Here is a 15,344-nt window from a genome sequence, read left to right on the forward strand (position 1 = left end):
CAAAACTCTTGTGGTACATGTTTACAGAGGAATCTTTGTAGTCATTAAGAAGTGCAACTTGAGGGCATAGTGGTAAATGAAATATGCAATAGTATATTTGGGATGATGCTGCAAATTATTGGACAGATGTACAAATTAATGGAGGAAAGATCCTCCCTCACTCAATATATCCTGACATCTTTGAAAAATAACATTCAATGTTGGAAGCATTCCCACTTATAATGACATTATAGGCTACATTTTGTTCTGTAAGCCATTCATTTAGTTTTATGGGTGAAAGTTTATAAACAAGAAATGTAGTACAACATTTTTATTTATGTCTAATGAATTACTGATGTTGTGTGTAGAAACAGTTTATTTTGAACTTCAATAATTTCAATTTCTTTTTGTTTTTTACAACAGTTCAACAAACATGTTGTGTTTCCCCTAATGTATATGATTGCTGAACTACAAAGACAACAAAGAGAACTTATTGCAAGATTGAAGAGCAAAGATGCTGAAATAGATAATTATAAAGCCAGTGGAGCAACAGTTTCACGAAGTGAGCAGTAATGTAAATTTGGTAATAAGCTTTCTGGAGTGTTTCCCTAAATTTTTTCAGACTTATAAAATTTTTGTTATGAGTATATAGATTTTATAGCAAAAAGGTATCTAAATTTGGATTTTACCATTAAATATGGTATTGTAGTTTTATACTGAGATAAATATATTTTTCTACTACCTTTTCCCATCAAAATCTAAACATCTGTGTAATTTAAACATTTGTCTACTTCACCACCTAACTCATATGTCTGTTATTTCTATTTATCTGGAAGTGCTTTATCTTCATTCTTTGTTTAACTCGAAGATAAACTGTATGTTTACTGACATTTTGCAAATGTACATGTTTTGAGAGACCTTGTACACTTTTCATGTATAGAAAACTCACTTTGTGCAGTACTGACCTTATTTTGTGTGATTGATAAACATGGTTAATACTGCACTTAGATATTTTTAGACATTTCTCATTGATAATGGTGGTGGTGATTTTTTTTTCTCCAATAATATTGCAATGCCCACAGATTAAACTCTATTTTCAATTGGGACACTCAGTGATGTGATAGCATATGCACTTTAAGAGAGAGATTATTGATGCTGTATAAATTATGTTATACCTTCTCAGTCTGGAACAGAATATCTAAAGTGTTTTTTCTCAGGTAATTTCTACAGAATTTTTTTCTAAAACTTCTTCAGAGAAGGTGTATTCCATGTCTAGTGCAATATTTTTGTTTTGTGAGGATAAATTGACTTCCTCCATCTTTTCTCTATAACTTGGTTGAAACAGATCTTATGTTTTAAATTCCATAATGTTTTGATGTTGTATCTTTTTTTTTTCTAATTTGCTGCAAGTGTACTCAAGGGCTGTTTGGATTATTTATCACTGATTTTAAAGAGATAAACTAAATGGAAGGCAGTAGGTTAACACTACTTACTGCCAACTGTTGGGTTACTTTTTATCATCAAATAATGGAATTGATCATCACATTAGAACATTTCTACAGCTGAAATGGCAAACATAATTAGTGACATGTTTCAATCCTTTGACCCTCAGGTTGTGAGCCTAGCATTGTAATCATCTTTCTGTTGGAATCTAGTTATCAGAGGGGCTAATTTTATCTGTTGGGAATCTGATGTGGAGGATTATATCACAATTGCCATGGTTTCTTCTCTTTCTCTCTACCAATGATTGGCAGTGTACAGATGGCCCATTATGTAGCTTTGTGTTTATTAATAAACAAAACAATTTTATATGCTTTCCCTCAGGGCTACATAATTATATATTAAATTAAAAAATAAAGATGGATTTTCTCAAATAAAAGTTTTTGATATAATTTAGTTATGTAAAATGTTGTGAAATTAAATCATTTAGAATTATATTTAATATTTTGTGATTACAAAAAGCTTAAAGTAAGTATTGATATTTATAGAAAGATGTACAAATGATGTTAAATCTTGGAAAGTGTCTAAGATGCACAATTTGTATAAAAGCTGAGAAACAAGCCTTGGATGTAGCTATGAAAAAGTTAACTGTAGAAGCTTTATTTACAAGATGTTGACTTTATGGAGCATAAGAATTTATAGATGGCATTTTCACCATGTGTTTCAGTATTACCTATTGGAATAAATTTTGTAATGTCAGATTTTGCTCACTAATTTTCTTTTTTATGAACTGAGAACAAATTTTTTAAATTTCATCAAATATATTACACACACATTTCAAACTAACTTCTTTTATAGCATTCTATTCTTTATGAATACCTGTTTTTTTTTAATATTTTTATGGAGCCACATATGGTCTAGTGGTTAGTGTGTGAATTAAAGGATTCATGATTTGCTTATAAGAATGATGATCAAATCCTACTATTCAATTAAAGTAGTTGAGGAAGTAGCATTGACAGAGCTAGGTGATTTAACTGATATCTGTGAACAGCTATTATACTGATTAGTGTCACATAAGGTACTTGATTAATCAAAGCTGTGATTAATTGATTAATCAAAATTAGTATTTCCAGTTATTACTGTTTTTGATTATTCCAACAGTTGATTAATTGAAATTACAATTAAATCAGTTGTCCAAGTAATTGAAATAGTGCTATTACGTTTGTTTAAAACACAAAGTTACGCAATGGGCTATTTATGCTGTCCAATTTTAGCCTTAAATTTTATTTTTAATATGAAATTTATTCAGCATTGGTGATTTAATTTGAGTGTCTTTGGTTTGATGTACATTGGTATTGAACCTTCTCACCTTATCTTTATTATAGCTACCTGTCACTAATTTAGGACTGCTGACTACAGAAAAAGCAACTGGCTGGCAGCACTCTTCACCATTTTTTTTATTGTTACTTTATTTTTATTTTGTTAACTGCTAATTAAAGGAAAGGCAATTGGCTGGGAACTCTACTGTCAAATTTACTGAGACTATCAACAGATTTAGTAAATATCTTTTATCATTCAGCTCTAGGCTCTGGTGCTATTGACTAGCTGTCTTCTCTCTAGTTTGTCATTAGAAAATTAGGGCAAGCTATACCCTTATAACCCTTATGTGGTTTTGCCTGAAACTTTCAAGGAAAAAGAATTATCATTATAATTTCTTTTCAGTGTGTGAATTATGATGCTTTGAGCAGTTGAAAAACACTAACAGTTAAATGTACATGTTTTTTCGTTAAAGAAATAACTATATAAGATTGTTTTTTTTATATTCATATTCTGTTATGTTCGCTATTTTTGCATCTCTGTTTTATTTGCCTGCTTGCATAGATTTATCAGGAAAAAAAAATCAGTTCTAATCAACCATTTCCCATGGCTTAGCTAAAATGTATTGTGGTTTTGCAGGAAAGAAATATTCTTTGAGTGGCTCTAAAAACTGTATAATCACTGTATATTAGTGGATGTAACTGCTCTTATATTAAGATAATGTTGTTTTTGAAATATCTAAAGCTATATTCCAATACATCTCCACTCACAAAATAGCTTTTCTTCACTAGCACTGCCCTATGTCAGTGCAAATTTTCAATGTATGCCAATCGTCTTCTTTTACCCACTTCTGCATATCTACATACAAATAACTACAACAGCTCTTCACCAAAAGGAGTGCAACACCACTCTTATCATAATCAGTGACTTCTTTACATGTACACTCATTAATCAGTTCTTGATTGCCAATAATACTATACAGACATGCTAGTTTTTGCTTGTGGATTTGTTGACATTTTTTGTTATACTACCAACTTAATTTTTCTTGATTTCTTATTTAAAATTTGACATTTAGGTATTGTGAAATGTTGCTTTTTATTCTCTAACTTTTTCAGGATATTTTTTGCTGTTGTATTGTGGATCCCATTCTGTTACAAGTGTGGCTGATTAGGTACACTTAAAAAAAAAATTGCACTGTTTGTCCTATAACCATGTTTAATATCAATTATGTTTTAACCCTTTCTGCTCCCCCTCAATGTGGATTTTCCTGTATTTTGTGAGGGGACCTCCCAAAGAAGTTTCTGTTCTTTCATTTTACCTCCTTTTGGATCTAAACATCCACCTATGTGTTTGCCGTGCATGGCGACCTATGAAGGGGAGGAGAGGATCCTGGTGGTTGAGGGGTCCAACCCTAACACACCCCTTTGGCCTTGAATTCCTATTGACAGGTGGTCTTGGGGTGTTCCTCCCAGGGTCAGGTGGCTTGTCCAATTGGGCTAGGGTCAACTAAGTACCACTGTTGGATGTTCACAATGGATATTGTGGACAATTTATCTGATGCTGGTATGTAAGTATAGTGCTCACGAAACTCTGGCATTGCTGCAGTGTCCTTATTTGGCACTGTTGTGCATCCACTGGTGGGTGGGGTCAGTGAGCACTGAAACATTCTCTCTTTATTATGGATCCATCTAATCAAATTTAAAAAAATAATAGCAAAAAAAACAGACCATTGGTAAATGACGATGTCTTGAAGATTCTGAACAGCAATTTTCAACTTCTTCAATGCCTGTACCTCATTTTTTTTTATACTACATTCTCTTTCAGACAAATATTTAGGGCAAATGTTTTCCGTTTTTATTCAGAGGGGACTAGAGAGACTTGCTGGCTCTCCTAAGTTAGTCAAAAAGCTTTGTTCTGGTGACATTGGTGGAAACATTCACTTCTAAACACATGAACTCATTTTGCATAGAAAGGCCACTGGAGATATACCCATTGAGGTTACTCCTAATGCTACTTTGAATTCATCATGAGGAGTTGTTGCTGAGAGGAATTTGAAGAACATCCCTGAGTCAGATATCCTCGTTGGTTTCACCACCCAAGGAGTTCTACAGTGAGGCGTATCTCCACTCACAATGATGGAATTATGATGCTGACCAATTTCCTAATTTTGACATTTACATCACCATGTCCACATGCCACCATCAAGGCAGGTTATCTTAATTGCAAGGTACATCCATTTATTTGGAAGCCTCTCGGATGTTTCCAATGTCAACAGCTCAGTCACTCAAAGACATCATGTTGTGGTTCCTTGAAATGTGCTCATTGCAGTGGCAAGGACCAATGATGTTTATGAGTGTGAAATAGACCCTCATTGCATTAATTTTAGTGGTTCTCACTGATCTTTCTTTTGTTCATGCTCTGGGTGGGTGGAAGAAAAAGAGGTACAGCATTTGAAAATGATTCACAATGTTTCTTACCCAGAGGCTTGAATGTTACAGTCCACCACTCCATCTCAGACATATGCTGCTGCACTTTTTTCCACTGCTACAGTGGGAGTGTAGACTGATCTTTCCATGAATCCAAAAGAATTGTTCTCAAACCATGTGGAAAGTCCTTTGGCCTCCATGGTTAAGAAAGTTGAAGAATCAGTGTCAACACCCAACTCTGTCCCTACCATTCCTTCCAGCAGATCCCTGGATTCACTTCTTTTGGTTCTGTGTTCTGGTGTTTCCTCTGGTCCATCTTCTTCTCCAGCCCCAAGATGCAGAATGATCTTTCGTTCATGCCCTCAGTCACTGGAATCTTCTTTCAACAACATAGACGTACTCAATCAATCCAGGGCAGGATCCGTGGAGGATGATAGACCTCCCTCAAATGAAGAAAATCAAGAAAAAATATGTGGTCAAAAAAAGATAGGCTCTCCACCCAGTTCTCCTATACATAAGTTAAAATGGCCTTGTTGATACAGTGAAACTGTCAAAGTTTATATTCTAATCTGAATTACATCAAAGCACTGATTGATTCTTACCATCCTGTATGTCTTTCCTTACAGGAAACATTTCTGAAATCTGCTGATACAGTCACCTTTCGGCAGTTTTCTTTGTACAGAAATGACAAATTGTGTGATTGACAAGTGCATGGAGGTGTGGTACTGCTGGTCAATCAGCATGTGCCTACCCTGGCTTTGCCACTTGACACGCCCTTGGTGGCCGTAATCATACATGTTTCCTTGGGTCATACCATCACTGTTTGTTTTCTCTTCCTGTTTCCTGGAGAGATCTATGATCAATCAGACCTTGATGCTCTTGTTGAACTGTTGCTATCTCCATTTTTAATCCTGAGGGACTTTAATGGACATAATCCCTTCTGGGGAGGTGCTGAGGCATCACTCCTGAGAGCGTACTCTCAGTTCACAACCTTGTTTCTCTTCAATACTGGTGTTTATACATATTTTCATGCACCTAATCAGTCTTTTACTGCTATTGATCTCTCAGTCTACTCCCCTTCACTTTTCTCCTACCTTTCATAGAGGGATGATAGTAGCCCACAGAGCAGTGATAATTTTCCTATTATGTTGAGAAAGACTGGCTATGGTCGATGCCATCTGCCCTGCATGCTGTGGTGAAAGCTGGCTTAAGGCAATTGACTCTCTATCACTACTCTTGTGGAACTTGATCCTGCCATCATCTGTAAGCCATCGATAGACAACAGCAGTGATTGACTGTATTATCCTAGCAGCAGCTAATTGTATTTCTAAAACCTCAACAAGGTTTTCCTGATATCCTCATCTGTGATGGAATCTTGCCTACCACATGGCATGGAAGGCTCAAAACTGGTCTGGAATGCCTTTCATGGTTCCCACACTTTCGAACTGCATTGCTTTACAGCAAGCCCATGCAGGTAATACATCATATCCAGAAGGAATCTTGGATTAAGTTCACAATCAGCATCTCTTCTACTACTAGTTGCAAACTCATATGGGACAAGATTAGGAATGCCAGTGGGCAGTGTAATTCTGTCCCCCCTTTTGATCTTTCTCTTTGGCCAGGAAGTTATTTATGCTCAGAGCATTGTCAATACTTTTGGCAAAAGCTTTAGCCAGGTATCTAGCACTTCTGTGTCATATTCCACCTTCTTAGCCATCAAGACTCAGGCAGAGTGATCGGCTCTTTCTTCTTGAGCTGATCATTTAAATGACTGTAACTGCCCATTTACACTGGTTGGACCTAATGATATAAACTACCACTTCTTCTGGTTGTTTTTAATTGGATCTAGCAGGGCAATGTTTTTCCTGATACCTAGCGCTAGGCTATTGTCCTAGCTTTCTCTAAGTCTGAGAAGGATTCCAAGATTCCTGCAAACTACTGTCCAGCTGCTTTGACAAGCTGTCTCTGTAAGACCATAGAGAGGATGGTTAATGCCCACCCAGTTTGGATTTCGACAACAGCGCTTCTCTGTGGACCACCTGATTTGACTTGAAACATCGATCAGAAAAGTCTTTCTCAAGTGACAACATCTTGTGTCAATGATCTTTGATCTTGAGAAGGCTTATAGTACTGTGGAGATAGGGCATTTTACAAGACATTCACCTGCATGGGTAGAGTGGCCATTTGCTCATTTTTATTTAAAAAATGTTAATGGGCAGGTGATTCCAAGTTTGTGAAAGTTCAACACTTTCTCGTTCTTTCCTACAGGAACTTGGAGTCCCTCAGGGTGTGTCTTGAGTGTGACACTTTTCAGTATAAAGATTAATGACATCACTGGACAACTACTGTTATAAATTGGTTGTATGTCAACGACTTTCACATCTCATGTCAGTTGTTGAACTTGAGATTTATTGAGCAGCAGCTACAGGCTGTTCTCAATCGTTTACTGAAGTGGATCACAGCAAATGATTTTAATGTTTCTCTCTCCAAAACCACTTGCATGCACTTTTGCTGCCAATGAGGTATTCACTCCAATCCTGAACTCTATGTCAGTGAAGTTGTGCTTCTCGTGGTCTCTGAGACAAAGTTCTTAGAACTTATCTTTGACCTTAAGCTGACCTTTATACCACATATAAGGCAGCTACGAGCCAAATGTTCAAGAGCACTGAACATTCTCTGTATCTACTCTTTCACCACTTTGGGAGCAGATCAATGTTTTATGCTAAAGATATGTCGTGCTCTCATTTGATTGAAACTGGACTGTGGGTTTCTGGTCTATGGCTCTGCTAGGACCTTGGTCTTGAAGATGCTGTACTCCATTCATCATCAGGGGCTTTGGCTCTGCATGGGGGCTTTCCACACTTTCTCAGTTTAAAGTTTATACACAAAGCTTCATGAACCTCCTCTACACCTCTGCCATTTGCAACTGTCTTTACTGTATGTTTTAAAACTTTGATCCTTACCACAGCATTCCACCTGGGGTTGTGTTTTCCTTCCATGGTAGGTTATGCTTTTTCAGAACAGCCAATCTGCCATTGTTCTTTTTGGCTTTCATGTTTAGGCACAGTTGGATGAATTGGGTCTGATCTTGGATGATATTGTTATATTCACTGGTCAGCCCATCCTACCATGGCTTATTACCATCCCCAGATGTGACCTTTATTTGAGTCATTTGAGAAAAGTGGATACTCTGATTGGAGGTACTCTCTTTTATTTGCTGAACATCATTCAAACCATTGTACCATTTCCATTTATATGGATGATTTGAAAACAGGTGACTGTGGGCTCTGTCTTGGTTTGTTGTGGTTCAGTAATTGTGCACAGAATCTCCTCTACAGTTTCTGTGTTCACTGTTGAACTGTACACCATTTGTCTTGCCCTGGATCACATAGAAGCTAAGCAGTACTCGATTTGCACTATTTATACCAACTCAGTTCTCTACTGGCCCTGAAATTGCTTCATGTTAGATCTTGCTGATATTCAAAACCAGCTGGCCTATTTTTCTTTAGCATCTACTTCTGTTTAGTTCTTCTGGATACCAAGCCATGTTGGTATTTGCTGGAATGAGCTTGCTAACACTGCAGCTAAATCTTTCTTCCCCGGGAACTATCATTGCTGTGCTTGTTTCATACATGGACTGTGGTCCTGTGTTCAAGGCTAGGCTTTGTGCCAGTTGGCAATTGACTTGGAGTGAGCTACATGAAGATAAGCTTTTTCAGATAAAACCCTCTATTGGACTTTGGCTGTCTTATTTCTGTAAGGATCAGAAAAAAGTTCTCTTAACTAGACATTGGTCAGTTTTTATAACTTGTTTTCTTTTATCTGAGACTGATGCATCAATGTGTGGTTTGTATAATACTCAAGTCACAATAATCCACATTCTACTGTCATGCCATTTCAAAAGTTTTGTATCAAGGTTTATCTCTGATGTTTGACAGTGTCACTGTCAATGGTGACACTGTCCAACTTACAAATGTTGTTAGTCTTTATGAGCCATTGGCCTTTTTAATGCTATGTAAGTTTTTAATTCAAAAATTATACTTTGTTTTGTTTTAACATGATTTCTTTTTAAGAATTTTAATAATTTTACTTTTAATTTTTTTATCAGTTATTTGGTGCAGATAGCATAGTTGCTTTGTGCCATAAAATGCTAACCAACCAACCAATCCTCTATACTGCATACCTGATTTACAGTTCTAGATGCTACAAGGTGTTGGTTGTATGTTTTCTTTTAATATTATTTATGACTGAACAATTACATTTCAGGCTTGGGTTATGTACATGTAGAGATGGGGTGTTTCATAAGATTTCTAGTAGTTGTTTTTATTGGTATTTTGCTTCATGAATATGTTCGTCCCAGACTTTACAATCATGGACTAATGTGAATAAACCTGACAGAGGTTGTTTCCCAGTTCTTCTGCTGTTTGATGTATAGCCCACTTCCTACTACAGACCTGATGTCCAATTCCAGATGCTTTCTGGATTTGGTGTTTGATTCTGTCAATATGGTAGTCCTGCTTTTCAAAATAAGATATCATGGTCACCCATTGTACTATCTCTGGTGATACTGTCCTTCAGACTTTCCAGAGAATTTTTCCCCTCGGTTTGGATTCCTGTATGTGGTGAGGGTACCTCCCAGGGAAGGTTCTGTTCTTTCAGTTTACCGCTTCTGGGATCTAAACAGGCCTTGGGGTGGCCCCCTTCGGTCAGTCGGGTGGGTCACTTGGGCTAGGGTCAACCAAGTACCAGCATTGAATGTTCTCAACAGGTGTTGTGGACATTGTATCTGATGCTGGTGTTTGGGTATAGTGCTCATGAAACCCTTGCATTGCTGCAGTGTCCTTGTTTGGTATTGTAGTGCATCCCCTCTTAGGGCTCCATGGTGGATGAAATTAGTGGGCACTGAAAAATTCTTTTTTATTATGAATCCTCCAAATAAAACATTAATTAAAATGTTCAAAAAACAGTCCATAGGTAAATGACCACGTCTTGAAGATTCTGAGCAGCAATCTTTAACATTTGTAACACCTATACATCATTTTCTTATACTACGTTTTCTTTCAGACAAACCTTCAGGACGAATATCTCCATTTTTCATTCAGAAGGAACTTGCTGACTCTCCAAAGTCAGTCAAAAATCTTTGTTCTGGTGACATGTTGGTGGAAACATCCACATCTCAACACAGTGAACTTCTTTTATATTCAAAGGCAGTTGGGGGTATTAAAGTTATGCCTCATGCTACTTTGAATTTGTGACAAGGAGTTATTGTTGAGAAGGATTTGAAGAACATCAGAACGTCGGAGATTCTCGCTGGTTTCTCCACCCAAGGAATTTCTGCAGTGTATCTCCACTTGCAAAGATAGAATTATGATGATGAACATTGTCCTCATTTTAACATTTCCATCACCACATCCACTTGCCACAGTCAAGGTAGGTTATCTTAATTGTAAGGTATGGCCGTACATTCCAAACCCTCTCAGATGTTTCCAGTATCAGTGGTTTAGTCACTCAAAGACCTTATGTCGTGGTTCCTTGAAGTATAGTTGTTGTGGTGGCAAGGACCATGATGCTTATGGGCATGAAACGGACCCTCATTGTATGAACTGCAATGGCTCCCACCCATTCTACTTTTGTTCTTGCCCTAAATGGTTGGAAAAAAAAGAGATGCAGCATTTGAAGACAATTCAAAACATTACTAACCCTGAGGCTCGAAAGATGTATGCTGTTGCACTTTGTTCCACTACTACAGTGGGAGTGCAGTCAGATCTCTCTTTGCCTCCAAAAGAATTATTCTCAAACCAAATGAAAAGCCTTTTGACCTCCATGGTTAAAAAAGTTTATAAATGAGCTTCAACACCCATCTCTGTCCCTAACATTCATTCCAGCAAAACCTAAGGTCCGCTTCCTTTGCTTCTAGGTGGAGGCATTTCCTCAGGTACATCTTCTTCTCCCATCCCAAGATGCAAAATGATAATTTGTTCACCTTCTCAGTCACTGGAATCCCCTTCTAATTCCAAAGACCTGCTCAGTCGACCCAGACCAGGATCCATGGAGGTCGATAGATCTCCCTCGATTAAGGACAGTAAGGACAAAAGATGTGATCATAAACAGAAGTGTTCTCCACCCAATTCACGTACACGTAAATAAAAATGGCTAACTTGATACAATGGAACTGTCGAGGTTTACGTTTTAATCTGGATGACATCAAAACACTGATTGCTTCCTACCTTCCAGTATGCCTTTCCTTACAGAAAAGATTTCTGAAACCTGCCAATACAGACACCTTTCGGCAGTTTTCATTGTACAGAAATGACAAGCTGTGTGATGGACGAGTGCATAAAGGGGTGACACTGTTGGTTGATCAGCTTGTGCCCACCCTGTTTTTGCCACTGATACACCCTTGGAGGCCATAGCCATCCATGTTTCCTTGGGTCTCACCATCACTGTTTGTTCTCTCTACCTGTCACCTGGAGAGTCATATGATCAATAAGACCTTATTGATCCATAGAGCATATGCCCTCTGATTACAACCTTTTTCATTTCATTACTGGTTCTTTTACTTATTTTGAAGCACCTAGTCAGTCCTCTACTGCTATTGATCTCTGAATTTGCTCCCCTTCACTGTTCTCCCACTTTTCATGGTGGGTTGACAGTAACCCATGAGGCAGTGATAATTTTTCTGATAATTTTGAGAAAGACTGGCAGTGGTTAATGCCACCCAACCCATGTGCCCAGATGGAAGCTGGATGAAGCAAATTGGCCCTCTTCCACTGCTCTTGCCATTGTCTCTCTGTAAGCCATCAATAGACGACTGTGTGGCAGCAGTAACTTGCTATAATATACAGGCAGGTGTTCAATGTATTCCTAAAACTTTGACATGCTTTCCATGATAACCTTGTCCATGGTGAAATCCTGCCTGCCACATGGCATGGAAGGCTCAAAAACTGGCTTGGGATACATTTCATAGGTTTCCCACACTCTTGAACCACATCATTTTCCAGCAAGCCTGTGCACATGCTCTGTGGATAAGACGTCAAAGCCAGAAGGACTCTTGGATTAAGTTCACAACCAGCATATCTTCTATCACTAATTTCAAAGTCATGTGGGACAAGATTCAAAAAGTCAGTTGGCAGTATAATTCTGTCCCCCTCTCAATCTTGTGCTCTCTGATGGCCATGAAGTAGCTGATACCCAGAGCATTGCCAATACTCTAGGTGAAAGATTTTGCCAGGTATCTAGCACTTCTGCTTCATCCTCCACCTTCTTAGCAATCAAGACTCAGGCAGATTTATCACCTTTTTCCTTTTAAGCTGATTGTCTCTGACTATAATCATCCCTTTACAATGTTGGAACTCAGACTGGTTGCTTCATTGATTTAGCAGTACATCGGTCAGACCTGATAATATACACTGCACAATTCTGTGCCATCTATCTCCTGCTTCTCTTGCTATTCTTCTGAATATTTTTAACTGGATTTTTCCTGATACCTGGTGCTGGGCTGTTGTCCTACCTTTCTCTAAGCCTGGGAAGGATCCCAAGATTCCTTCAAATTACTGTCCAGTTGCTTTGACAAGCTGCCTCTCTAAGAACTTAGAGAGGATGCTTAATGCTCATCTTGTTTGGTTTCTTGAATCAAACAACCTCCTCTCGCCCACTCACTGTGGGTTCTGATGACAGCATTTCACCATGGACCTCCTGATTTGTCTTGGACTGTCGACAACATTTTGTATCAATATTCCTTGACATTCAGAAGGCTTGTGATACAACATAGAGGTATGGCATTTTGCGAGACCTCTACTTATATGAGTTATGTGGCCACTTGCCCATGTTTATTAAAATTTTTTTAATGAACAGGTGATTTCAAGTTCTTGTGGGTTCAACACTTTTCTATTCTTTTCTACAGGATCTCAGAGTCCCTCAGGGCTGTGTTTTGAGTGTTACACTTTATACTAAAAAGATGAATGCCATCACTGAACTTCCTCTTACTGTTGCAAAACGGGCTCTATGTCGACGACTTTCATATGTCATGTCAGTCGTCAAAGATGTGGTGTATTGAGCAGCAGGTACAGACTGCTCTCAATTGTTTACTGAAGTGGACCCACAGCAAATGGTTTTCACTTCTCTCACTTGGTGAATTTGTGCTACCTGTGGTCCCTGAGACAAACTTCTTGGGGCTTATCTTTGACCGTACACTTACTTTAATACCGCACATTAATCAGCTACCAGTCAAATATACAAGAGCACTGAACATCCTCTGTGTCCTCTCTACCAGCACTTGGGGAGTGGATCGATGTTCTTTGCTAAAGATATATCATGCTCTTATTCAATTGAAACTAGACTATGGATCACTGGTCTGTGGCTCTGCCAGGACCTTGGTCTTGAAGATGCTGGACCCCGTTGATCATCAGGGATTTTGACTCTGCATGGGGTCTTTCTGTACTTTCTTAGTTCAGAGCTTATACACAGTCTCTTGAACCTGCTCTACACCTCTGTTGTTTGCAACTGTCTTTACTGTATGCTTTGAAACTTCATTCCTTACCACAGCATCCCCACATGGGGTTGTGTTTTCCTTTCTTGGTGGGCCCGTGCTTTTTAGAACAGACGATCTACCATTGCTCCTTTTGGTCTTTGTATCCAGGTGCAGTTGGATGAATTGGGTCTGTCCTTGGATAACATTGCTGTGTCCACTGGTCAGCCCATACCACCATGGCTTATTACAGTCCCCATGCGGCCTTTCTTTAAGTCATCTGAGAAAAGCAGATACTCCCGATTGGAAGTACCATCTTCTATTTACCAAATGAAACCATCCTTTCATTCCTATTTATACAGATGATTCAAAATTAGGTGACTGCCATGGGGTTTACCATGGTTTATCGTGGTTCGGTGGTTGTGCACCAGATCCACTCTACAGTTTCTGTGTTCACTGCTGAACTGTACGCCATTTGTCTTGCTCTGTATCACATAGAAGCTGAGCAGTACTCAAATTTCACTTTTATACTGACTCGCTTAGTTCTCTACCGGCCTCGGAATCGCTTCTTGTTAGTTTTCCCCTTCTTGTCGCCGATATTGAAAACCGACTGGCCCACTTCTGTTTAACATCCATGGAATGAGAAATGTGAAAACAAGCTTTTCCAACAAAAACCCTTTTGGACTTTGGCCGTCTTGATTCCGTAAGGACAGGAAAGAGGAAGTTGTCCTAACTAGACTATGCATTGGTCACAGTTTTTTAACACATTGGTGCATCAGTCTCAGATAAAAGAAAACAATGTCTTGCTGTCATTATGACTCAATGATAGCACCATTTTAAATGTTTTGTCCCACAGTTTATCTGTAACATTAGACAGTGTTATTGGTAATGGTGACACTGTCCACCTTAGAAATATTTTTAGTTTTTTAAAGACCATTAATCTTTTTAATGCTATTTAAATTTTTTTTAATTTATACATCAGACCTTTTTCTAATGTGATTCCGTTTTAAGAATCAAAGTACATTTAGTTCAATTTGACATTAGAAAATGGCCGTTACATCAAATACCTTCAAACCAGGACTGGAAAGGCCATCTTCAGGTCACTAATGCTAATGTCTGAACTACCTGTTAGTCATCCTGGGGAGTTATAATAAGTAAACTTTTGCTACAAGTATTTTAAAACTTGTATTACTTTACTTTCTGAAAATGGCCATAATGTCATATAACTCAACCAGGACCGGAAAGGCCAACTTCAGGTGACTGATGCTGAATTTTGAACTTACCTGTTAGTCATGCTGGTGAGTTATGATAATTACAGTTATGTTACTGAAAATCCTTTACAATTTGTATTACTGTAGTTTTTCTTACAGCTGTAGACTAGATGTAAAAATTGAATTTAATGCTATTTATGTTTTTATTTCAATAATTAAACCTTATTTTGTTTAACCTTTTTCTTTTTATGAATTTTAGCAATTTTACTTTAATTTTAACTTTTTACCGGATGCTTAGTGCAGATAGGCTAGTTGCTTTGCTCTATAAAACACCAAACTAACCAACCAACCAAAGCATTTTCATCTAGTGGAGTATGGGAGTCGTTATCACTTACCAGTTCCCCGCCACTGGGGTAGTGCACCATGGAGACCTGTCCTTCTATGTGATGAATCATATCACTCAGTTGAGAATATGGTGGTAGCATTTTGCATGTTTCACTAATG

General features: G+C 38.0%; 1 protein-coding gene across 7 annotated transcripts in view; it reads left to right on the forward strand.

Moving 5' to 3' along the window:
- LOC143249169 (non-homologous end-joining factor 1-like) overlaps positions 1-15,344 on the forward strand; it is a 45,835-nt gene that overhangs the window by 5,158 nt on the left and 25,333 nt on the right. For all 7 annotated transcript variants that reach the window (XR_013027612.1, XM_076498621.1, XM_076498618.1 and 4 more), the window contains exon 4: positions 403-541. Coding sequence is in view for 6 of the 7 variants with exons in the window: in XM_076498621.1 (XP_076354736.1) it covers positions 403-541 (139 nt within the window). In the remaining variant the exon portion in view is untranslated. The remainder of the gene's footprint in view (positions 1-402; positions 542-15,344) is intronic.

Source organism: Tachypleus tridentatus, chromosome 4 (genome assembly GCF_004210375.1).
Source record: "Tachypleus tridentatus isolate NWPU-2018 chromosome 4, ASM421037v1, whole genome shotgun sequence".
NCBI classification, from domain to species: domain Eukaryota; kingdom Metazoa; phylum Arthropoda; class Merostomata; order Xiphosura; family Limulidae; genus Tachypleus; species Tachypleus tridentatus.